The sequence below is a fragment of the Panonychus citri genome, unplaced genomic scaffold, assembly GCF_014898815.1.
Source record: "Panonychus citri isolate SS breed McGregor unplaced genomic scaffold, ASM1489881v1 Contig00143, whole genome shotgun sequence".
NCBI classification, from domain to species: Eukaryota; Metazoa; Arthropoda; class Arachnida; order Trombidiformes; family Tetranychidae; genus Panonychus; species Panonychus citri.
In genome coordinates, this window is record NW_026515548.1 from 1,453,522 (window position 1) to 1,480,405 (window position 26,884).

Consider the following 26,884-nt stretch of genomic DNA (forward strand, 5'->3'; position numbering starts at 1 on the left):
ATTCTTTAATGTCATGAATATTATTGATTCGTAATCAATATAACAAATTAATTCGATAGTAAAATGTATTGAATTACCAATAGAATTGTCTCTCAATCAACATAAATAATATTCTCATTCTAATATTTTTTTTTCTTCTTTTACTCTACTTTTTCTGTCTTCTATTTTTTTCTCTTTCTTCATCTCTGTCTTCTAATTTTCCTCTCTCTCTCTCTCTATCCTTCATGTCTTGTCAACAGAATCATCTGTTCATTGATGAGCCAACGATCAAAAACATCAACAAACTCTCATTGAAACACTTCCATCAACTGTATGATTATATTGTCGTTCGTCCTCCCATTAGTTGGTTCAGATCATCAGTCAACCTTTTCACCGTCAACACTAATCATCAACCTGAAACGCAACAATCAACAACAATCAAATCAACGCCATTAAAAGCAATCGCTCATTTCCATAAGCAAATTACTGTTACTCCTTGTCAACCATTTTCCTCCCTTCTCACCACCACCTTCATCTCCTCGTCTTCCTCTTCCACCACCAACACTTTTCCACCTCTCGTTAAATTTACTCTACTTTTCTGTTTGTTTATCTTTTTCTATCTCTTCAGTTCATCAATTTATTTATCAAATTCTCATTTTAAATCATCACCATCATCATTCAGTAACCATATTGTTCAAAGAATGTCAAGTGATACCTGTAAAAGTTCATTCGATGTGGACAAAGTTTGTAATTGTCTCAGAAAGTACAACGAAGATCCAAATGCTTCGAGTCTCGATCTTTATATCGAAGCTTATAAGGAATTACAAAAGTACGTGTTCATGTTGACTATTAGTTTTTAATTGTTTTCGATTGATTGTCAATATTGTAAATCTTTTCGTTTTGTTTTTGTTTCTTCATTTTTTTAGGTTCTTTGAATGTCTTGGAACTGTGTTCTCATTTGTGACCTCCGATGTCGAGAGTAAGATCAATATTCTTGAGACCTATCGAAATGATCCTAAGTGTAACGATGATTATGTTACTCTACAATCAATGATGGAGTACGAAGCTAAACATAATCTACTTCGAAGTGAAGAAAGACCTTCAGGTGATTAATCTCATCATTTTCTTTCGTCTATCAATGATTATTTTCATCTGTTTTCAACGTAATTATTGATGATTATTATCATTTGATTGATTGCCAATAATATAAAGAAATACATGTTTATAATTAGTGTACAAAGCCACGTCAGAATATGGCGATTGTCTGTTGATCGTAATGATTTCCGACCAAATTTTTTGGAGAAAAGTTCTGATCAATGGTCAGAACTTTGACTTTGGACATTGAGAAATTTGAGAATATTATGTTTAAACTAATTAGATTTTTTTCTTATTCTTTTAATTGTTGATTAGGTGCTCGCACATTGTTGAGATTACATCGAGCTCTTGCATTTATCTCTAAGTTCATCTTGGAAGTGAGTAAACTTGAAGATTCGGCGGCCACTGGACCAGCGGCTCGAACTGCTTACCAGGCCACTTTAGCTAAATATCATCCGTGGGTGATCAGGAAAACCGCTTCATTAGCCATGTATGGATTACCTAATCGTGAACAGTTAATTGTACGAGCCTTTGGTGGTGAACCAGGGGACGATAAGGATAAACTCACCCAAACCATGATAACTTTGGCTGAACTATCGGAAACCGCTTATAATATAACCAATAAACTTTACGAAGACAACAATTTACTTGATTTACCTTAAAGGACTTGAAATTGATGCCACAAAGGATTAATTATCAATCGTCTCATCGTCATAATCAACAGCAATCAAGATCAAAGCAACAATTAAGTTTCTCATCATTAACCTGATCAATATTAATTTTCTCTCTCTTTCATTGATTGTGACATATTTTTATTTTTATGGCAACTGTAAATCCCTATTTCCGTTTCCTCCTCATCCGCATCCTTATATTTACCAATCACCGGTTCTGTTGGTTAATTGTTTTTCCCTTTTCACTATTTGCAATTTGTTAATCATTCATTTTGTCTGATTGGTATAATTTGTGATTATCTTTAATTTAGTTCTTCTTTTTTTTCCGAGGAATAGACGTAAACGAACAATTAATTTTATTAATACCATTAATTGGAAATGATTTCAATTACATTTGCCTTTTAGTGTTGCTATTTGACAATTAGGAAAATTGTAATTAGTTAATTTTTGTGCACTTGAATTTATCCAAATAACAATCCCGAATCCTTAATCAAACAATTGTGATAGAAACAAATTGCAACCATTATTTGATTAATCAAATCGCCTAAATCAATTATCTCAAGTTTATGATCAACAATTAATGATCAACATGATATTTCAAGTATTTAGTAAATCACAATTAGATTTATCTGATGATCGGTAAACAATTTAAATTTTTGCTTCTCCCTTAATTGTTAAATTTATTTTTTATTAACTCGTATTTAAATTACTCTGTATTTTTATTGTAGTCCCTTAATTTTTTATCACAATTATTACTCCTTGTTGATCAAATTGATTATTCAAAATTAATTTTCTTCCTTAATTGTCATAATTTTTTTTAATTACTTCTTTAATCATTTCCAATTTGATTGATTCCCTTTTGTTTTCATCACAATTTAATTTTTCGCTCAATGAACAAAATTGTAACAATTTCATGATTTCTAGAATTAAACTGCTCACAATCAAACCAAAATTTAAAATCATTGGCAACAATTTATTGATATGATACGAAAAAAGACAATCATATCAAATTGTGTTCGAGTTAATTATCAACCACATGAGAGAGTTTTTATCTTTTTTCTACATCAAAGTTTCTGATTAGAAATTGAAAGATATTATTGTAAGAATTGTCACAATTGGGTAAGAACAATATGAAATTGAATAGATTCTGACCCTCAAACAACCTTGAAACTGTATCTTAGCAGAATGACCTTAAATGATCTTGATATTCAAATATGACAATTGAAATCTCTTCCACAACTCGAGTTTTAGAGGTTTAATACTCAAAAGCAAAAAGGTTATCCAAGAAAAACTTGTTGGAAACTGGGTAAAATGCCCTTTGTTTCACCCTTGATTGCTATTTTTTAAAAATGGCTGTGGCTTCTTTGCATCATCAGCAGAGAAAATATCTCAACTCAACTTTTTTAATCGTCATGATGGTATAAAAATCGATTGGGATAGGGAATATGGCATATTGAAATTCTTGGCAGCTTCCACCTACTGGCACTCATGGTTTTCGGAATGCAAACTCATTACTACTCCATCACACAGGGGATTTATAATGGACTGAATTGTGTTGGTATTCATCATGGTTTCAAAAATCATTTTGATAAACGGGATATAGACCTTGAACTGGCATTTGATCCAGACGATAAGTTTCTAATTTAGTAAAAAGTTTCCGAAGGAGCTTTTCTATATTAGTCACCGTCTGAGAATCCATTCAAAATTCAAAAACAACCATATACCCCAAACAAAAAGGTTTCTCGACTTAAACTCTCTTTTTTGAAAGGAAATTAATGAGAATTGGCTGAAAAGCTTCTGAATCATAAACAACTAAACATGTCTCAAAGTTATAACCTCGTTAGTAGCTTCATCATTGAGTCTAAATTTGATTCTGGCCATCAAATGACCTTGAATTGAAACTGTATCTATGCAGAATGACCTCGAATGATCTTGATATTAAAATATGACAAGTGAATACCATCTAAACTTCCTCAACTCGAGTTTGAGGTCTAATCCCTGGCATTTGGCATTCATTGTTCAAGATGAATACCATTGTTTACTTGCTTACCGGTTTGAAAGTCGATAAATCTTCCATCTTGTTTAATATCGAATTGGTAAACTATACAAAATAAAAAAGATCAATAACAAAAAATCAAGCTTACATGAAACACGTTTATTTGCTAAGATTAGATTTACTTTAAAAGAATCATTTAAAATGATTTCTTTTTCATTATGACCAACAATTAAGCGCCATCTGCCTAAGCTAAGGGGTTGATGAAAAAGATAATGACATTTAACTAGAGCCAAGTTCATGATCAAGATTAATTGACTCATGAAAGTTTCTTGTACACCTTGAAAACGAAACATGTATCTATGCAGAATGACCTCGAATGATCTTGATATTGAAATATGACTAGTGAATACCATCTAAACTTCCCCAACTCGAGTTTGAGGTCTAATACTCACTAGAAATTGTTGGGAACTAGGTGAAATGCCATGTAGAACTAAACTGCTCACAATCAAACCAACAATTAAAGTCGAAAACGAAAAAATCGTCGGTAACAGTTTATTGATATCGAACGAAAAAAAGATATAAACTCAGATCCAATTGTGTTCGAGTTAATTAACAATCAGTTGAGAGAATTTTGATTTTTTCCTTAATCAAAGTTTTTGATTAGAAATTGGAAATTATTGTTGTAACAATTTGTAAGAATTAACAGTTAATTAAGTTACTTGACGATTCGGTCAATTAGTTAATAGAAAACGAAAGTAAGAAGTCAAATACTTCGTGATCGGGTTATTGGTCATCGAAGGGTCAAGAGTTGCGCCATTAGCTGGATAAAGGGAATTACATCGAGATCCATTGAAATTGAATTCGTTTTGTTTACAAATCATGTTGGTTAATCCAGCGAATGCTTTTTCCATGAAATTAGTTAATGCTTCACGTCCTAATCCCTGGCATTTGGCTGAGGTCATTCTGAGATTATCGTGATAATGGCAATTGGAAATAATAATAAAGAGTTGGTTAAGAAAAGATCATCATCTCTATCGTTAAATTACCGTCAAGGTATCGAAAGATTAAGATTATAAGAGATCTTATTGAGATAATTAATTCACAAGGTAAATCGATGGACAGAACTTACTCAAGGAGACAGTTTTCCCAACGATTGTATGAACAACATGTAAGGTCAAGTCGATCGTCAAAGTCCTCAAATTTGTTGACCTTGTCGATGGACATTAAATAAGGTTGATTACAGTTCTTTTTGTATTCGTCCTTGGACAAAATATTATCGGCAATACATGGTGAATGTTTCAAGAATTCTGGATAAATATGAGAAAAGAATGAGATGATTAATTGACCAAAGGTGATCACAAGGTTAATTGGATTGTTTAATTGTTAGCGAGATAAAATAATCAACCTAATTACCTTCTCGTAACTGTCCAGGCTTACAAAATTTATCGATTGATTTTTGAAATGATTCCAAAGCAAATTCAAACATCTCCTTTTGAATTGGTGTTCCACATTTATCAATGTGATCTTTCAAACAATTAAGACCTTCCAATGAGTTTCTGTTGATTAAATTCAATTATTTTGATTAACTTTAATCATCTCTTATATGTAAGTAGTTTGTTGATGGTCAGGGAGCTCTCGATTAGCTGATTGTTATATTATTATGATATTGGATTAGGGATGTTGATTAGTTGATTGTTGTACTTACGAGCAAATTTCATCGATTCCTCTTGATGTGGTGATTAATTTGTACGATTGAGTATCATTTGAATAACGATCAACTTTTTCAATACAATCTTTAAGTTCCTTGAGGTGACAATTAACATTTGGACGACGATCTCTGAATTTGTTTTCTTTTTACTATTAGATTGACAATTGACAATTGAGATGATTAAGACAATTAGAGTAATTTGAATGAGAAATTTTCTCATAATTGTTGTAATTCCGTTGATTTTGATGAAACTTGATGTGTTTTCTTAACAGAATTAAGTTAACGTTGGAAACATTTAAAGTGTAAAGAAATTAAATTGATTGTGACTTAAGTGATTAAATCATTTTGGAGGATAAATTGAGAGAGATGATAAAATGGGAGGATGATTAAAATTGGATGATGAGGATGAGGTGACAAAAAACTTACACCAATTGATTACGATCTTAATTCAATGATTACCTTGGATTAGCGGAAGGGTTTAATTAATTTACTCATAATGAGAGTAAATTGATTGAATTGATTGTTGAATTTTTCTGATGTGAGTGAAATTTTTCATTGATGACAAATGTAAAAATAGCTTAATCTTAATTACTGTCTACTAATCATGTAACAATTAGCAAAAAATCCTTATTTATTTTGATAATTAAATAAATTCACTCATTAGAGAGTTTTAATTAAACCTACAAAGTTAATTAGTCTCTCACCTTTATCATCAAATTAATCCTTTAATTTTCCTCTTAACAGTTAATCCAAAAATCTAATCATTAGAATCAAGCTAATTTCCAATGATTCTCTGATTGTTAAGGTCATGTAATCTTAATCGGTTGATTGTCTCGACACAATTATACCACAATCAAGGAGATTCACTATTGAGAAATCAAATTAAATTCGCAATTCATATCAGATCAATTCAGTGTAATTGTGATGATTAAATTGTGATGGAAACTTTGAAATTTTCGAAATTTGTTTTCTTTATTTTGTTCAATATGATAAATAAAAGGGATAAGGAAAAAAATGGGAAAATATACTCATGAGAAATGATTAAGACTGAGAAATTATCGTTCAATTATTCAATAGTACAAAGGGTTCGAAAAGAAGATCACTTTTCGGTTAATTGTTTTTTTCTTACAAAATACAAATGAGATGAATTAATTAGCGTCTATTATAAGATCCCCTTGAAATAGACCCTGTGAGTATGTCGGAGTTTTTTTTACATGATAAATTCAGTGATATATATAAACCAATTGTTGTCATTGATAAAATGAATTAGGAATTGGTATCAGATAACAATTAGGTCAATTGTCCCGTTGATCAATAGTTTTGGCACAAAAGTCTCGGAAAACGGGGCACGGAGATTCCCAGAAAGCTTGACCACTGATCTGATATAATATTTGACAATTTAAGTTAATACAATTGAGTTAATTTTTTTTCCATATTCTATTCAATAAACACACAATAGACTCAATTGCTTGAAGATGATGAGGTGAATTTGGCGATATGATGATGAGCATGATGACGATGAAAATGGTGAAGATGAGGATGAGAGATGATTAGATTAGACGAGAATCAATAATATTAATGATGGTAAAATGGTCACAGAGGAAGATGATTAAAAGTGATGAACATGATTTGAGTTGAGCTTTCGAAGTGGCAAAATTGCAAATTGATCAAATAAATTGTGTTGACTTGATTATCCTTTTGATTGATTTTTATCCAAATGATTCTGCGAATTGTTGACAATTATATTTGATTAATTCTTTTCAATGTTATTGATTATTAATCATTTGAAATTTTCTTCTCCTTTACCAACCAGTTTAACGTTTACTTGTTGCGAAAAAGTTTCGACTCATTCGTAGTAAAAGCGGCGATTGCGGTGAACAGTTTTGTGGATTACATCTCATGACACCATCGCTTTCACACTTACACTCCATACATGGGCCACTGGCCGGTTTTATGACCTGTCCAAGCGGATACATCGAACCATTTACTTCACAACCTGTGGAATAATAATTAGTAAAAAGTAATTAATAAAAAGCAATTCAATCGAAAATCAAACAACTAAAAGTGTATCTTGACCATTGACTCTAAGGTTGATTAAGTTTCTTAATCCCATTAATGAGAGAGAGAGAGAGAGAGAGAGAGAGAGAGAGATTTGAAAAGTTCGTTAATCTGAAAGGTAAACAAATCGAAAGTAAATTTTTGATAAGATTAAGTGGATTGATAGATTTGTAATGAGATGAGATTAGTTTTGAATTTATAATTTGAGACGATGAAGCAACAACAACAAAATTGACTTTTACTTGTGGCCTCAGGTCAAATAGTAGGTCAAATTGATGGCCAATGGATGTATAATATTTATAATCATCTTGTAGGAATAAAAAAATGTTCATCATCAAATTAAATGATAAAGATAAAGATGATTAGTGAGGTTTAGTTCACATGATCATAAGAAAAGTATAAATTTCTCTCTGTCAAACAAAATCTTCCAAAGGTGTTGGTCATAAATCCAGTTCTCATTGACTTTCTAATAGAACTAAATTAGTCCCAACTAATCACAATCAATTCTAAATCTCTTTCGATCAACTCACTCAACCTCTCTTTCTCCCTCTATCTGGGCATCCAAATCATCATCATCTTCATCTCCAATTTGATAAACTTTGGATTGATCTCAATTTAGATCAACCAATCAGTTTCTTATCAACAGCAACAATCAATACAATCAGGTCAATCAACTAAATAATTATATCCATTGATTTGAGAGGATACGCAATTTCAAAGGTCAATATTACGGTGGTCAGTCTTTGGACATTCAATACGTACCTTTAACTTGAGTAGTTGTCCTTAAGAAAGGCAATGGTGTTGTTGATGTTACATTGACAGTTGATATGTGAACAGCTAAATTGTTGGAGGAGGAAAAAAAGTTTAATTTGATTAGATAAACATGATCACTAATTTAGCCTTAGGGTTTATTTGTACTTACGACATTCATATCGAGGGCAACAAAAACCTTCAATTGTTGTTTCATAACAATTTGGTATCGGCGGTGGGCAAGTTTGCTGGAGGCAAATGATGTCGCCTCGGAAACAGAAACAGAAATCACATGGATGAGGTCTTGGGATCTGTTCAGCTGATTGGTAAATTTTACCATTGAAAACACAAGCTAAAAGTGATCAAAGAAACGGGAAAATTAGTTATTGGTACCAACGAAATCAATTGATTGATATGAACTTACATGAATCTTCAACTCCATCCGATTGACTGGTCATATTATCGTGTTGGATTGTCGTTGTTGGAAGCTCAGTGAATGTGGCAGCCGTGGTGGTGGTTGGGGTTGTGGTTGTGGTTGTGGTTGTGGTTGTGGTTGGTGGCGGTTGTGGTGTTGTTATTTTCGTGGTCATTGAAATTGTCGATAGTTTTTCAATTAGACTTGTGGTTATATTACTTGGACTGATTGGAGTGGACATTTCTGTTTCTTCCCGTGAAATTGGCCTCAAACTTTGTGTCGTTGATTTTTCAACTGAATCAATTGATCGTGAGGTAGCTGGAAGATCAGTGATTGATTTATTAACAAAAGATGCGACATAATCTTGTTTGGTTGTTGTCTGAATCGGTGACAATGTGCTAGTCACAAAAGCGCTGGTTGTTTGTAAATCTGGAGTAACTGAACTGCCGATAGGAATTCGTGTGATTGATGAATTGAAAGTGTGATCACCATCATCGATTCCACCGATTGTATATGTGGTCAGGTATCGGTCAGAGGTTTGGGTATCATTGGGTCGATAAAGACTTTCAACTGATGTAACGGGTTTTTGGGTGACGTTTGTCGATACCACGGTCATTGTAACTCGAGTCTCTTTATCTTCCGTTCGTGATTCAACTGGTGCTTCTGGAGTTACGACTGTCGGTGTTGAAGAATGACCTGAATATGTTTCGGTTGTCACATCATTTGGTTCTGTGACATTTTGAGATAATTCAAAGGATGTTGATGAAGATTGTGGTGTTGTTGTTGACAGATTAGTTGAAGTTTCTGGTGTAATTGTTGAGTAAGTTGTATCGATTGAAACTGTCGACGATGATGAGACTTGTTTGTCTTCTGGCTTCATTGTTTCTTGTGCCTTAATTGTTGATGCAGGTGACGAAGAGACATAACTTTGAGTTGTAGTTTCACTTATTTCGATATCACCTCGAGTTGTTGTCGATGAGAATTTGATTTCTGATTCTGATGATGTGTCAACTGGAACTGTCGATGATGATGAGACTTGTTTATCTTCAGGTCTCATTGATTCTTGTGTTGTAGGTTCTGATGATGAAGATGATGATGTCTCGGTAATGTCACTCAAAGTAGTTGGTAATTTATCGTCAATTTCACTCTTGATCGTTGTGGATTTAGATGTTGATACAACAGGTAAGTCGATGAAGACAATGTGGTTACTTCAACCATTCAGGTAATTTGGATGTTACTTCAACAGTATCTTCCTTCGAGGTTGTAGATGGTGTGGTCGTCTTCTCATCTTCAGGAATAGATGATGTTGGTAATCGCGAAGATGGAGTTTGGTCCGTTTCAGAGAGAGTAGTCAGTGATTCATCATCTGATACTTTGCTCTTGGTTGATTGAGTTACAGTTGAAGTTGCAGACGAAGGTGAGGATGAGAATGAGGATGGAGCTAAAGTTGTGGTCTTCTCATCTTCGATTGTGACTGTAGACGAAGAGAGAACCGAAGGTGATGAAGTAGTTACCGATTCACTTAATTCATCCTCTGATTTCGATGATGATGTTGTAGTTGTTGTTGTTGTTGTTGATGATATGATGATGATGTTGATTGTGATTCGGTTTCTGTGCGTGACAATTTAGTTGTATTTATATCATCATTTGTCTCTGTTACTGACTCTGAAGTAGATGATGTCGATGACGGGGTTGATGGTGTTGATGATGATTCCAATGAAGATTGAGTTGTAGTTTTCAGTTCATCTCCAACATCATCGATACTTTGAGTAGATGATGAGCCAGGATGTGATTCAGATTTAATTGTTGTTGATGACAAATGAGAGGACAATGTTGTTGTTTCAATTGATACGATTGATGTTGATAATTTAGTCGTTAAATCATCATGTTTACCTTCAGGCTCAAGAGAAACTGATTTAGTTGTAATATCTTGTACTGAACTTGATGTAGTGACATCCAAAGGTTCATCGATATCACTAATTGTCGTTGGTAATTTATCATCTGATTGACTCTTGATTGTTGTCAAGTATCATATGATTGGTGAGCAGGTACGGATGGAGATTGAGTGGTTGTTGCATGACAATTCGTCCATTTCTGATACCGTTGTTGATGGTACTGAGGATGAGGTTACTGTCGATTGAGATTGTGTTGTTGATTTTTGTGTAGATGTCGATGTCGATTGTGATTGTGTCACAGATGAAGGTGATGTGGATGTTTTCTCTTGTTCATTGTCGGTCATCATTGTCGTTGTATCTGAATGTTCAAAGTCAGATACTGATGATGTTGGTGCTTTAGATGTCATTTCTGTTGGCGATGGTGATGTTGAATGGCTTGTATCATCGGCTTTCTTACATCTTGTATTTCAGTTGTTGTAATCTCAGGTAACGATGTTTCAGAAATATCACCGATCGTTGTTAACTTATCATCTATCTTACTCACAATCGTTGTCACTTGAGTTGAAGATACAGCTACAGGAGTCGAAGAAGTCGATACGATCGTAGTAAGGTCACTTACTTCATCTGATGCTGGTGTTGAACTCATCGGTAATTCCGTCGTAGATGATTGTGATCTTGTTACCGATGTTGTGCTTGTTGCTATGATTTTCCTTTCTTCGTCATCTATGGATTCTGAAATTGTTGTCAATGATTCGGAATCTTTGGATGATCGCTGTGTAGTTACGATCGAATCAGGTGACGTTGAATCTTGTTGACCAGCAATTGTTGTCGGAATGTTATCTGTTCTAGAGATTGTTGATTTACCTGTTGTTGATTCGGCTCTTGTTGAAGTCGTTGTGACTTCAGAAACTTCATCTCCATCATGTGCTGTTGATGGTTGCATAGACTCTGATTGTGTTGTCTTGTAAGATTCAGTTGTTACCTGATCGTCATCAGAAACTGAAACCGATGAAGATAATTTTGTTGTTCTGCTTTCTGATTCTGATGTTGAGGTTCGAGTTGAAGTTACTATCGGCAAAGAAGTTGTTGTTTGTTGATCGATATCATCATCTTTGACTGGCGATGAAGATTTTCTTGTTGATGATTCGGGTGACGTTATATCTTGTTGATCATCAGTTCTTGATGAGGTGTATTCTGTTGTTGTTTCTGGTGACTTAACTGTTGAAGGTTGAGTTGATTTTTCTGTCAAACTCTTGCTTGATGTTGATGAATCAGGTAATGATTGAGAAGTTGTCGTAATGTCATCAATTGAAGTCGAAATTGTTGGTTTTCACCTTCTTCGTCAGCTGATGTCGTTGAAGATAAAGGTTTAATTGTTGGTTGAGATCGCGTCGTTTTCAAATCACCATCAGTAGTAATTTCGCTGATTTCATCATCGCTTCGAGTTGTTGTTGAAGGTGAGGATTTAACTCTGGATTCTGTTGTTGTCTCAATTGATGTTGGTGAAGTAGCGTCTTGTTGTTCATCTTCAGTTCGCATTGTTACAGATTCTGTTGTCGAGTCTCGAGTCTTAGTTGTTGTAACCTCGATTGATTTATCATCTTTATCACTCTTCGTTGTTGTTGTTGATGATGATGGCGATTGAGTTGAGGGTACGTCAGGACGAGTTGATGAAGAAATTGTTGTTGTTTCACTTATTTCATCTTCTTCTTTGGGTGAAGTTGAAGATGATGAAACAATAGCTGATTGAGTAACTGTTGTTGTCTTAACATCTTCATCTTGGATTGATACTGATTGAGATGTAGAAGGCGATTGAGTTGTTGTTTTTACATCTTCACTTGTTTCTGATGACGATGGTTGGACGGTCGATGATGAGGAGGAAGATGGAGAGTAAGTTGTGACTTCATCTGATACTTCATCTTGTAATTTAGATGTTGATGATGATACTGATTGTGGTGTGGTTGTAGATGTTGATACAACAGGTACTTCAGACCTAGAAGTTGATTGAGTCGTTAAATATTCTGATTCAGTTATATCACTGGACACTTTTCTCGTGGTAGTAGGAATGTCATCGATTGACATTGGAGATGAAGTTGTTGTTTTTTGTTCATCTTCGTCAGTCAATGTCGATGATGAAGATGAAGATGAAGATGAGCTAATTGTAGATGTCGATTGAGTTGTAATTACTGGTTCATCTAATTTAGTGGAAGATTTTTGATCATCAATTGTTGATTCAGATGACGAAGAGACATAACTTTGAGTTGTAGTTTCACTTATTTCGATATCACCTCGAGTTGTTGTCGATGAGAATTTGATTTCTGATTCTGATGATGTGTCAACTGGAACTGTCGATGATGATGAGACTTGTTTATCTTCAGGTCTCATTGATTCTTGTGTTGTAGGTTCTGATGACGAAGATGACGATGTCTCGGTAATGTCACTCAAAGTAGTTGGTAATTTGTCGTCAATTTCACTCTTGATCGTTGTGGATTTAGATGTTGATACAACAGGTATGGTCGATGAAGACAATGTGGTTACTTCAATTTCTTCATCAATTGGTGACGAAGGTCTTAAAGTGGTTGGTTTAGTACTTGAGATCGTTTTCAAATCGGAAACTGACGTTGTTGTCATTTCCTCGACTTCATGAATTATTGGTGATTGAGTTGTTACGACTTCTCCTCTTGATAGATCAACAGGTGAGTGAGGAACTGAAGTTGTCGTATAAATATTTTCATCGTCGATTGATGGTCCTGGTGATGATGCCAAAGTAGATGTTGATTTCGGAGTAGATGAAAGTTCAAACTCTTTTACAGTTACAGGTAAGTGAGTTGTTACCTTAACTTCATCATCTTCGTCCACAACTTGACTCTTAGATGTCGATGATGAGACAGGATAAGGTTTCGATGTCGTTGTTGGTACTACTTCATCTTCGTCCACCACTGAATCTTTTGTTGGTGATTCTTTCGATGAAGGTAATTGTGTTGTTACAATGGAATCGAAAGCATCTCCTGGTGTTGTTGTTTCTACATCATCGTCAATAGAAACTGATGAGGATTTAGTAGTTGTAGTTGTTGGTGTCGATGTTGATGTTGCTGGTGATTGTTGAGTGATTGTTGTAGAATCGAGATCAGTTACTTCAGGAGTTGATTTTGTCGTTGATTTAGCTTTCACATCTTCGATTGGTGAAAGTGTCGATGAAGTGGAAGAGGTTTGGGTTGTAACATCACTGATTTCGGTGTCTCGAGGAATTGTAGTCGTTGTTTGGATTCCTGGTTCAGGAATATCTCTTAAGGTAGTTGGTAATTTATCTTCATCTACACTGTGAGTTGGTGGTTGTGTTGATGTTGATACTTTCATTGTAGCTTGTGTTGTTATCGCTTCGTCGTCAGTCTTAGTTTGTGTCGTAGCATCAATGATTTCTGTATCATCCAGAGTAGTAATTGGAGAAGCTGTCGATGAGATGAATTTAGGTGTTATGGAGCTGATATCAGTAGGTTTTCGTGTCGTAGTTTGGTCTTGTTCATTTGTTGAAGAAGCTGTAGTAACATCTTCTTGTTTCTGTGTTGTGATTTGTGACGATCCTTCAATACGAGTTCCTGGTCGTTTTCCTCAGATTTGATTTTCGTCGATTGAGTCGAAGATGGAGAGGAAGTTGTTGACTTTTCATCGTCCTCAATATCACTTATAGAGGTCTGTAGATCGTCATCATCTGAAACTTTACTCTTGGTTGTTGTTGACTGAGTTACGGTTGATTGAAGCTGTGGATGAGGATGAGGATGGAGCTAAAGTTGTGGTCTTCTCATCTTCGATTGTGACTGTAGACGAAGAGAGAACCGAAGGTGATGAAGTAGTTACCGATTCACTTAATTCATCCTCTGATTTCGATGATGATGTTGTAGTTGTTGTTGTTGTTGATGATGATGATGATGATGTTGATTGTGATTCGGTTTCTGTGCGTGACAATTTAGTTGTATTTATATCATCATTTGTTTCTGTTACTGACTCTGATGAAGTAGATGATGTCGATGACGGAGCTGGTGGTGTTGATGATTTCAATGAAGATTGAGTTGTCGTTTTCAGTTCATCTTCAACATCATCGATTCTTTGAGTAGATGATGAGCCAGGATGTGATTCAGATTTAATTGTTGTTGATGACAAATGAGAGGACAATGTTGTTGTTTCAATTGATACGATTGATGTTGATGATTTAGTCGTTAAATCATCATGTTTACCTTCAGGCTCAAGAGAAACTGATTTAGTTGTAATATCTTGTACTGAACTTGATGTAATGACATCCAAAGGTTCATCGATATCACTAATTGTCGTTGGTAATTTATCATCTGATTGACTCTTGATTGTTGTCGTTGTCATAGTGGTAGTGGTAGTTGTTGATTGAGTTGGTGATTGCGATGATGATGGTGGTTGTGTAGAGGATACAACAGGTATGGATGGAGATTGAGTAGTTGTTACATCGACCGATTCGTCCATTTCTGATACCGTTGTTGATGGTACTGAGGATGAAGTGACTGTCGATTGTGATTGTGTTGTTGATTTTTGTGTAGATGTCGATTGTGATTGTGTCACATATGAAGGTGATGTGGTGGTTGTTTTGTCTTGTTCATCGTCGATCATCATTGTCGTTGTATCTGAATGTTCAAAGTCAGATACTGATGATGTTGGTGCTTTAGATGTCAATTCTGTGGATGAAGTTTCCTCTTTCTGTTCAACAGTTCTAAGCGTAACGATTTCTGGTGTTTCAAGCTTAGTGGCTTTTGTTGTTTCTTCAAATCGCTCTTCAGTGTCTCTTTGAGGGAAGGTGTTGTAATTTCAGTGACTTTACTCTTAACTGTTGTCGATTGCGTTGAAGATAAAATATGAGATAATGTTGAGAAAGTCGTTGGTACTTCATCTTCTGTATATTCTGACGTTGATGATTTTTGTGTGATTGTTGACTGAGTAGTTACAGAATCAGGATCTCTAGTTTGAGATGACAATGTCGTCTCTTTAACTTTGTCTACGATTGATGATGTAGACGAGGGTAATCGGGTTGACGATGATGAAGGAGCATAAGTTGTTATTTCATCGATTATTTCATCTCTTGATTCTGATGTTGATGATGGAGCTGATGAAGATTCCTTAGTATGTGGTGATTGAGTCGTTAATGGAACCTCAGTTTCATCAAATTTAGTTGACGATTTTTGATCATCAATTGTTGATGCAGATGACGAGGAGACATAACTTTGAGTTGTAGTTTCACTGATTTCGATATCACTTCGAGCTGTTGTCGATGATGATATTTGTTTATCTTCAGGTCGGCTTGTTTCCTGTTCCTTAATTGTTGTAGGTTCTGATGACGATGTCTCAGTAATGTCACTCAAAGTAGTTGGTAGTTTATCATCAATTTCACTCTTGATTGTTGTGGATTTAGATGTTGATACAACAGGTCGAGAAGGCGAGGTTGTCGTCTTTTCATCTTCAGGAATAGATGATGTCGGTAATCGGGAAGATGGAGTTTGAGTTATTTCAGAAAGAGTAGTTAGTGATTCGTCATCATCTGTTATTTTGCTCTTGATTGTGGTTGGTGGTTGAGTTGAAGTTGAAGTTGTCTTAATTTCTTCAATTGGAGTGGATGTTGACGAGAGTGAAGATGGCGAGGAAGTTGTGACTTCATCAATTCCAACATCTTTTGATTCATCACTGGAAGATGAAGTTGTGGTTTGAACAGTTTCATCTTCAATTGAGACTGTTGATGATCCAGTTGAATAAGGAACTGAAGTTGTCGTATAAATATTTTCATCGTCGATTGATGGTCCTGGTGATGATGCCAAAGTCGATGTTGATTTCGGAGTAGATGAAAGTTCAAACTCTTTTACAGTTACAGGTAAGTGAGTTGTTACCTTGACTTCACCATCTTCGTCCACATCTTGACTCTTAGATGTCGATGATGAGACAGGATAAGGTTTCGATGTCGTTGTTGGTACTACTTCATCTTGGTCCACCACTGAATCTTTTGTTGATGATTCTTTCGATGAAGGTAATTGTGTTGTTACAATGGAATCGAAAGCATCTCTTGGCGTTGTTGTTTCTACATCATCGTCAATAGAAACTGATGAGGATTTAGTAGTTGTGGTTGTTGTCATTGGTGCTGATGTGGAAGTCGATGTTACTGATGATGATGATGATTTTTGAGTGATTGTTGTAGAGTCGAGATCAGTTACTTCAGGAGTTGATTTTGTCGTTGATTTAGCTTTCACATCTTCGATTGGTGAAAGTGTAGATGATGAAGTGGAAGAGGTTTGGGTTGTAACATCACTGATTTCGGTATCTCGAGGAATTGTAGTCGTTGTTTGGATTCCTGGTTCAGGAATATCTCTTAAGGTAGTTGGTAATTTATCTTCATCTACACTCTGAGTTGGTGGTTGTGTTGATGTTGATACTTTCATTGTAGATTGTGTTGTTATCGCTTCATTATCTTGATCTGCTGCTGTAGGTGATGATCGAGTCGATGATGAAGGACTAGTTGTTACCTCATCTGCTTCTGACGAAGTTTGAATAGTTGTTGATGATTTAACTCTGGATTCTGTTGTTGTCTCGATTGATGTTGGCGAAGTAGCATCTTGTTGTTCATCTTCAGTTCGCATTGTACAGATTCTGTTGTCGAGTCTCGATTTTTGTTCATCTTCGTCAGTCAATGTCGATGATGAAGATGAAGATGAAGATGAAGATGAGCTAATTGTAGATGTCGATTGAGTTGTAATTACTGGTTCATCTAATTTAGTGGAAGATTTTTGATCATCAATTGTTGATTCAGATGACGAAGAGACATAACTTTGAGTTGTAGTTTCACTTCTTTCGATATCACCTCGAGTTGTTGTCGATGAGAATTTGATTTCTGATTCTGATGATGTGTCAACTGGAACTGTCGATGATGATGAGACTTGTTTATCTTCAGGTCTCATTGATTCTTGTGTTGTAGGTTCTGATGACGAAGATGATGATGTCTCGGTAATGTCACTCAAAGTAGTTGGTAATTTATCGTCAATTTCACTCTTGATCGTTGTGGATTTAGATGTTGATACAACAGGTAAAGTCGATGAAGACAATGTGGTTACTTCAACCATTCCAGGTAATTTGGATGTTACTTCAACAGTATCTTCCTTCGAGGTTGTAGATGATGTCGAAGAGGATGATGGAGAGCTTGTTGTTTCTTCATCAATTCCTTCATCTCTTGACATTGATGTCGATGAAACAACTGAAGATGGAGATTGAGAGGTTTGTGTAGTTGAGCTTTGCTCAATTGTCGTTCTATTATCTTCGGTGCCAATAGAAGATGTTGAGCTTATCGGAATTGTTTTAGTCGTTGGAAGCTCTGATTCTGTAACATTAGTTACTGATGTTGAGGTCGCTTTAGTTTCCGTCGGAGATGATTCTGTGGTCGTGGTTGTTGATTTAGCTCCAGTTACGGTTGTTAGATTGACTTCAATTGGGGTGGTTGATGTTTTAACGGTACTTGGTACGCTCATTCCTTGATCTTCCGTTCGCACCAGAACAGTTTCAGCGGTGGTCTTAAGAATTGTTGTTCGTGTGGTTGAAACGTCGCTAATGGTTGTCGCCTTTCCATCAGTTCCATTAATAGCTTCAGACGAAATTTTGACTGCAGATCAAAGTTAAATACGGAAAAAAAGTTACTTAGAAAATTCGATTTTCAAAATTGTTCTAATCGAGCATTTAAAACTTAGTACTTACAACAATGGTAGCGGGTACAACATCGATCTGCGTGTTTAATTGGTACACATTTAACGGTTGGGTCGTTATTTTGATGAGGTTCACAAAGGATCTCATCGCAATAGATGACACTGTTAATGCAAACACAGTACTCGACACAAGGGTCACTATTGGTGACCTCTTCGCCGTTTTGGTAGATTCTTCCATTGTGTCGACAAATACCTAAAGGTCAACAAGATTAAGAGAGAGAGAGAAATTGTCAAAAATCTTAGCAATATATTAAGAGAAATGATCGATTTACCTTCACCCGGAATAACACCCGGAGTTGGAGCGGGTCTTTTATTGGGCTCAGTCTTTTTCCAAGTGACTCGAGTTGGAAGGTAGCCTTCGGTAAACGATTCCATGGGTGAAAATGGTCCGATCTCTTTTCGTGGCTGTGAAGGTTCATTGCCGTTCATTGGACGACGAGAAGTTGTCGGTAAAATACTCGTTGGGTGAGAGGTTGAGGTTATATCCATCATCGTGTATTGTGTCGGTGTTGGGTCTTTCTTTTCACCCTTTGGTGAACTTGACCTTACACTCGAAGTCGTAGAAGTTGAAAGTCCACTTGGAGTTGATTTACCATCATGAGGAAGATTAATTTCATCTTGACGTCCATCGACTGGTGATTCCGATCTTGATAACATTTTATCTAAACTTGTTCGTGGTAATTGAGAGGTCGTTGTTTCGGGAATTCTGGTTGTAGTAGTTGACGTTAACATCGTCGTCGATTTAGTCAATAGCCTATCAATAGGTGTTCGAGGTAAGGGTGTTGTCAAGTCTAATAGTTTAGTAGTTGATGTCGGCTCAGGATCAGATTCTGGGTCAATATCGGTCTCCGGACATGTTACCCTCGGGCAACACTCTCCAGGTACTTTTTCAACCAGACAATTTTCATCGACGGGCCTAATGAACGGGCAAACCCTCAGGTAGCACATTAACATGCTATTAACACAGGTACAGTTAAGACATGGTTCATTTGTCTGAATTTGCTCACCATTTTGATAATGTTTTAACATAAAGTAACAACCTAATCAGAAAAGGGAGACACAAAAATTAACAAACTATCAACAAATGATTAACAATTAATCAATTGACACAAACAACAATCGATACACTTGATATCGATTGACAAAAAAGTACCGTTAGTTTGAAGTAAGTGACGAACGATCAATGTTTCAACCTTTAATTATTGGATAACAAACTGATAATTATTATGATTATCAACAATTAACAAGGTCCCAATGAGAAATTTATTTGATTGAATTGAAAAAAAAGTGTTTGTCATTGATTTAAAGAGGATAATCAACAATTAACTAACTATCAACATGTTAATTTTTTGATTAGGAAGTGTAATCATTATAATGATAAGACCTGAGAGTTCATATGATATCACTGATACCTTTATGATAATTGCTATTTACAGTTAACAATTAACTTTAATTTTGTTTTTCCTTCAGGGGTAAAGTTGTTTACTTTGTTTGTAAGTCACTCCGGTGAAAAAATTAAACGGCAATTAAATTTAATTACCGTTTAATTTAATTTTCTAGTTCCGTTCAGACAAACAAACCACAAAAATAATGTTATCATAATAATAAATATCATATAATAATAATTAACATACTGTACAACATTTTATAAACTCAAGCAATTAACCTAATCATTAACATTGTCACATTGATTGTCCACAAGGATTAGGTTAATCATTAATCAATATTATCCGAGTAAATTAAGGATAATCATTAATTTGTAACTTAAACATATGAGAAAAAAACAAATTGGGATTAGAGATTAGGATTTGATTTAAATATTAGATACTAATAGTTACTTTTACTTATGGCCTGAGGTCAAATAATAGACCAAATTATGATGATCACTTTCATCTAGATTAGGAATTAGATTGCTAATCTAATCTAATCATCTAATTATCAATAAGAAAGTAACATTTTGATCAATGAAAAGTTTATAATCTTTTAGGAAACTTTAAATTTCTGGTTCCAATGATTATCCTTTTTGACCATTGTTGAAATAACCTTAGGGTTATCAAAGATTAACTTGATTAACTTAATATTTTTCTCATGATTAACCAATCAAGAAGTCTATTAATCTCATAATCAGTGATATATATAAATCCAGTTCTAAGATGAAACCAAGAACCAAAGATCAATGATTTCCAACGATCACACAATTGAAATGTAACAACGACAATCAATAAAAAGAGTCACTTGTTAATCATCATCACAATTAACACGATAATCAACCTGTTTGAAATATCGTTTAGAATTGGTCAAGATTAGTTTTCGAAACTTTTTTTCCCCTCTATTCGATTGGTAATTGTGTTTTCTTTTTTCGTTGATTAAAACTAATCAATATGATTAACGAAAGTTTTTTATATCGAAAAATGAACGATTTCTTACCTTTTTCTTTCGGAGATCTGACTCTTCCAAACGGGAATGGAGCTGAAGAAAAATCGTTGAGAAAACGTGAGCATATAAGAATAAATACTTTTACTTTTCTCTCATGATTATGATAGAAAATTAATCCTTAATTGTGATCCAATCACGAACACAATTAACACACAAACTAAACAAATAGACAAACACTTACCTGAACTAACGTAAGTGAAACATATGACCAGAGAAATGAAAAGAAATATATTTTTGGCACATATTATATTCCTGGGTAAGAGTCTCGTTAGGTTTTCCATAACGATTAATGGATTAACTTAATCTGTAGATTATCAATTATTATCTATTATCGTTTGTTGTTGTAGGTCAATTTTATTTCAACTATAAATTGTCAACAAATTTACCAACAATTAAAAAAAAAAAGAAAGAGATGAAAAACTTTTCAGGCACAAGGATAATATTGAATTAAAGCATAACGATAACAATTGATCTGAGGTTGATATTTGATGAGAAATCAGTAAACGATATAAAATAACAGTTAGAGGGTTAAGAAGATGAGAGAAGATGAACTGAGAGAGAAAATTTGAGAGAGAGGAAGAGAGAGAGAGAGAGAAGATGATGAAGATGATGAGCCTACGTCCCTAGCATAAGATGATCAGATTGAAAGATATTCAGCAAGTTCTTACCATGAGTCCAAGTGAATTTAGCAGAAAGAGAAGGGGAGAGAGAGAAAGAAGAGAGAGAGAGAGAGAGAAAGAGAGAGAGAGAAACTGAGAGAGAATGAGAGAGATGATGATAAGAATTACGCCTTATGAAGATTCATCGTAATGTTATTTTTTCTCTAGAAGGAACTTGTTTTCTTTTCTCTCTAAAAAGAACAACCCAAAAGAGAATTTTCTTATCCCAACCTTTTCTATTCTTACATATTTTTTTTTCTCATCACCACAATACGATATTTGATCAGATAATCAATTGATTATCATCTGCAAATATCATCATCATCTTTATCCATGATAATATAATTTGCAATATGAATGCATTACCATTTCTTTCATTTGATTACTTTGATGATCATTTTTTTTTTGTTTAATATTTTGATGGAGAAAAATTCATGTTAAGGTTTAACAAGGTAACTGTTCATATTTGCATGATTGATGTTCATGAAACCGTTTTAGAAGACAAATTAAGCCTTTAACTTGATTAGTTTTCAGTTTTACAAGTTCAGTAAGTTCAAAAATCTATGAAACTGTAAACAATATACATTCATAATAATACAACTTGTTGGGCAACTTTAATTATTGTTATAATATCATCATCATGATGAAGATAAAGGAGTTTACAATATAGAAAAGTAACCCTTCCAAATAACCAGAGGCCAAAAACGATACAAAGATGATGATGATGATGATTAGGAGGAGAAACCTCTCTCATTAACTCTTTCTTTCTTCTTCCGGGAATCAATCTTAATTTACTTTTTAACCTTTTTCTTTGCTGAATTTTTTTTCTATTTTTCTCTCTCTCTCTCTCTCTCTCTCTCTCTCTTTCTCCATCTCCTTTTTCACCTTGACGATGGAGATGAATGTCATCAACAGGTAAGTCTATTGGTCGCTTGTTGTTAGAGTGTTACTTTTTGACTCAACTGTCAATGGTCAGTATCGGTCACTTTTCAAACGGGACTTTGCAATTGTGAGGATAACTTTGTAATAGACATTTGCCCGGCGGGCAAATGTTAACCCTTTGATTCCGCTTTTTTGTTGTTTCCCTTTTCTTCAATTCAAGTTTCACTGATGATTATCATGCTGATCCCCATGATTATCATCAACTGTCAATGGTCAGTATCGGTCACTTTTCAAACGGGACTTTGCAATTGTGAGGATAACTTTGTAATAGACATTTGCCCGGCGGGCAAATGTTAACCCTTTGATTCCGCTTTTTTGTTGTTTCCCTTTTCTTCAATTCAAGTTTCACTGATGATTATCATGCTGATCCCCTCATGATTATCATTATGGTTCAGCTGATCAAGATAAACCTTGTAGATTTGAAATTATTCAGGAAAATATGAAAACATTTACATTGACATTTTTATTTTTTTCATTTCTGTCAATCAAAATTCATTAAAAATTTTACTATTATCAACATTGGGTTACCATTACCTGGGAAATTTTAATTATCATCATTAAATATTAAAGGTACCAAGCAAAACAGTTTGATAATCATTATCATCATCATCATCATTAGTTAATTGTAAATTGTTTGTTAAGTTTCCTTATTGAAATGAAACATTAACCCATTGCTTACCTTTAATTGTTGTTGTTGTTTATTTGTTTGTTTTTTGTTGATTCTTGTTAATGATTCAACTTATTCAATTTATCATTATTAACTTATTGATTATATTTCATTGTTAATTGTTTGCACAAATAAATCATAATCAATGTTAATTTACAATTTAAAACACGATTTTGACCGGGTAAACAAGATGATCAACTTTAATCATTCAACTTTGATTATCAATATTTAATGATACACCTTTGTTTTTATTCAATCATTATAATTATTGTCACTAATTGATTACTTATAATTATATACATGTAATCATATTAACTGATACTGTTAATCACTGTTATAATCAAGTTAATTAAATTAAACCCATTGCCCGGTTACCTGTGATCGGCTTTGGATAAATTAAATATTTTAATATTAATGACAGTTTACAATTAAGTTAAACACCTTGGTGGTGCTCATCACCTAATCATTAACTTATTTGAATCACAATTAACTTTGATTAGCAATTCAACAGGTAATTTCCGATCTCAATTGATTATTTTGATGGACCAATTGATTTGAATATAAACAAAAAGCAAAGATTGTTTTTAATTGTATCATAATGATGATCTTAATTGTTTGTGTGATAATTAGAAGAGAGAGAGAGAGAGAGAGAGAGAGAGAGAGAGAGATCAATGAAGGTAATTGATTGACCAATGGTTTAAGGTCATTAAACTTAATTAATTACATTAGCGTGATGAAGGAAATGATTAACACAAATGTAAAAGGATTAGTTAAATCTCAGGATAATAACCATTGGTATTATCCATTATTAAGAGATGTGACAAAATTATGCTATTGGCAGTTAAGAAAATCAATTGAACAGGTAAGTTTAAAAAGAAAAATTTTTACAGGTAAGTGATGAATTCATGTTAACAGATTCTCAATAGAAAGTATAATAATCTAGTAAATTATTATGGGAAAGGAAAAGGTATCAAATTATATGATGGAGAGAGAGAGAGAATAAGAAATTGATCATTTTCATCTTGATGATCAGGGTAAAAGGTAAATGCAAGTTCATCAAATTGGAGATGAAGATGATGATGATGATGATGATGATTTGGATGCCCAGATAGAGGGAGAAAGAGAGGTTGAGTGAGTTGATCGAAAGAGCTTTAGAATTGATTGTGATTAGTTGGGACTAATTTAGTTCTAAATGTATTAGAAAGTCAATGAGAACTGGATTTATGACCAACACCTTTGGAAGATTTTGTTTGACAGAGAGAAATTTATACTTTTCTTATGATCATGTGAACTTAACCCTCACTAATCATCTTTATCTTTATCATTTAATTTGATGATGAACATTTTTTTATTCCTACAAGATGATTATAAACATTATACATCCATTGGCCATCAATTTGACCTACTATTTGACCTGAGGCCACAAGTAAAAGTCAATTTTGTTGTTGTTGCTTCATCGTCTCAAATTATAAATTCAAAACTAATCTCATCTCATTACAAATCTATCAATCCACTTAATCTTATCAAAAATTTACTTTCGATTTGTTTACCTTTCGGATTAACGAACTTTTCAAATTTCTCTCTCTACTTATAATCTTCCATATTAATCTTACCTAATTTGAATCAAGTTAACCAGTTAATCATGTTAACTTGACAATCAGTTGATTGGTAGACAACAATTAGCTTAAATATGTAAGCTGATTTAATCTGTAATCAAGGTGATAATACAAACGATATCAAGTTTTACAATTACGATTAGACTTTTACTTAGAGTTAATTGTTTGGGAATTATTTTCTAGTCTGTTGATTACAATACCAATTTAAGAGTTTAAATTTGTAATCAATGGAACTCGGAAATTGTGAATTTTACTAACTAACTAATTGAATGAATGGATGAGTCAAAAATCGTGAAGAAAATTAAATGTCTATGAAATTTTGAGAATCGGGTCTTCCCCATGTTAATCATCATCTTCATCTTCATCCTCAACCTAATGATTAACATTTACTGATCAAAGTGTATTCATGAATCAACAGGAGTCATCTCAAGGTAAATCATGTAATACATGTATCATTAAACTACAATCAACAATCAATTTCTGCGATTAACTATTTCTTACTTATCATTGTAACAACTATTTCCAAGACAATAACAACAATCAACACTTTAAATGAATGGGAAAAAAAAATTATGAATGAAAATGAAAAGTGAAACGTAAATATTAATAGTTTCACCATTGGAATCCCTTGATTTCCAATTTTTGATCAATCTAATTGTTAGAAAATATCAACACATCAACAATCAAATTGTTTGATTACTTTTGACAATAACATTTAATACTACCTGTCAAAATAATACAACCAATTCAACACTTTCACTTTTATCATCATTATTAGTACTTTGTTAATCTGACAATTTATTAACTATCATGAGGATTAAGCTAATTGCAATTAAACGGCTTCCAAATGTAATTTAATCTTTTTTATTTCTCTTATTCCTTAATTCGGTTACTAATTTAATAATAATAATTTAGTAAATTCTACAGGTAGTTGATAGAATTAATATTAACCTAAGGTGACCTTGAAAATAGAATTTGATTATTTTTTTCTCTTAATTTTCTTTCTTTTTTTTCGAATATCTATTTTCTCTCTTCTCGTAATCAATTCACTGAATAAGAATAAGAAAACAACAATATGAGCTTGAGATTTATCTCCACTTTCCCCCTGGAATTATCTGAATACCTGAGTAATTTTCATGTGAATTATTGGATAAACAAGAAACCAGTTTGTGAATAACGAACAGAATAAAATAATACCTGAAGAAAAAAAATTCTCAAAGAATAAGAATTTTTTCTCATGATTCATCTGAATTTCGATTCATGATAAACATGATGATTGGTCATCTAATTGTAATCATTTTCATGGTGAAAACATATAAATCTTATGGTCATTTACAATCAACATGATCAGTTAATCAATGAATCAACAATCAACTTATAATCTTTGGACATTTGATTTGATAATTATCTTGATTGGTAACACTATTAATTAAATTGTTCCTTTAACTAATAACTTTTCAACCTTAACCCTTAATAATTCAGGGTGATTATCATCACCATAGTTGATTATCTGATGATAAAAGTTAATCCAGTTCACTTTCAACTGAGTAATTTTCTTGCTCTTTGCTCATTTTAATTAAGTTAATTAATTGTTCCTTTCAATTTAATCTGATATGAACATGATAATTTCTGAATCTAGTTAATCATCACAACACAATTTACTTAATCAACCAGATTCCTATTTAAATTTTTAATACACTGAGCACTCCTTTAAATCAACTACAGGCTAATTGATTTGATTAAATAATAAATTAACTCTCATTGATTAACTTAAATCATCAACTTTGTTCAATATCTAAAGGGTTAACATTATTATCAAAGACGAGCAATTAAATTAAAATTAAATTATCTAGTTGAATGTCCTATTGATTAATTGAGTCAACAATCAATATGAGAGACTAATAATTAATCAAATCTACCTGGTTAATTATGTTTAATTGTTTTCCAATTGATAACAATCAGCACTCTCATATCTAAGTCTAAAACAATTAAATGAAATAATAATAAATCATCATTGAGAAGGATAAAATTTAATTGAAACTATTAATACACTTTAATTAACCAATGGAGCAACAATTTAAATGATTATCATGAAACTACAATTTAAAAAGTTACTAGTTTATTAGTATCAATGAATTAGTGAAATGATTAACATTAAATTGTAATCAAATTGTTAATTATCATGAAACATGATGATGTCCTTGGTAACCTGATGCCCTTTTAATTGTAATTGTAATTGTATC

The 26,884-nt window shown here is 33.5% G+C and overlaps 2 protein-coding genes and 1 pseudogene across 2 annotated transcripts; 1 reads left to right on the plus strand and 2 right to left on the minus strand.

The window, feature by feature from the left end:
* The first annotated feature begins 323 nt into the window (after window positions 1–323).
* Window positions 324–2,243, plus strand: LOC128396069 (ceramide-1-phosphate transfer protein-like). Its single transcript, XM_053356590.1, has 3 exons — window positions 324–808; window positions 906–1,084; window positions 1,390–2,243. Exons 1-3 carry the CDS (start codon window positions 681–683, stop codon window positions 1,734–1,736), a joined length of 654 nt encoding a protein of 217 aa, XP_053212565.1. The 5' UTR covers window positions 324–680; the 3' UTR covers window positions 1,737–2,243.
* Window positions 2,244–4,321: 2,078 nt separating this feature from the next.
* LOC128396065 (uncharacterized) lies at window positions 4,322–5,891 on the minus strand (annotated as a pseudogene).
* Window positions 5,892–6,402: 511 nt separating this feature from the next.
* On the minus strand, window positions 6,403–21,419 carry LOC128396261 (serine-rich adhesin for platelets-like). The gene is given in 15 exon segments (XM_053356817.1): window positions 6,403–7,445; window positions 8,270–8,344; window positions 8,430–8,609; window positions 8,682–9,880; window positions 10,337–10,435; window positions 10,754–11,019; window positions 11,112–11,780; window positions 11,819–14,092; window positions 14,095–14,282; window positions 14,314–15,264; window positions 15,267–18,221; window positions 18,314–18,514; window positions 18,594–19,361; window positions 20,749–20,790; window positions 20,939–21,419. Coding segments are annotated over 15 exon segments (10,149 nt in total). The 5' UTR covers window positions 21,039–21,419; the 3' UTR covers window positions 6,403–7,263.
* Window positions 21,420–26,884: the final 5,465 nt, after the last annotated feature.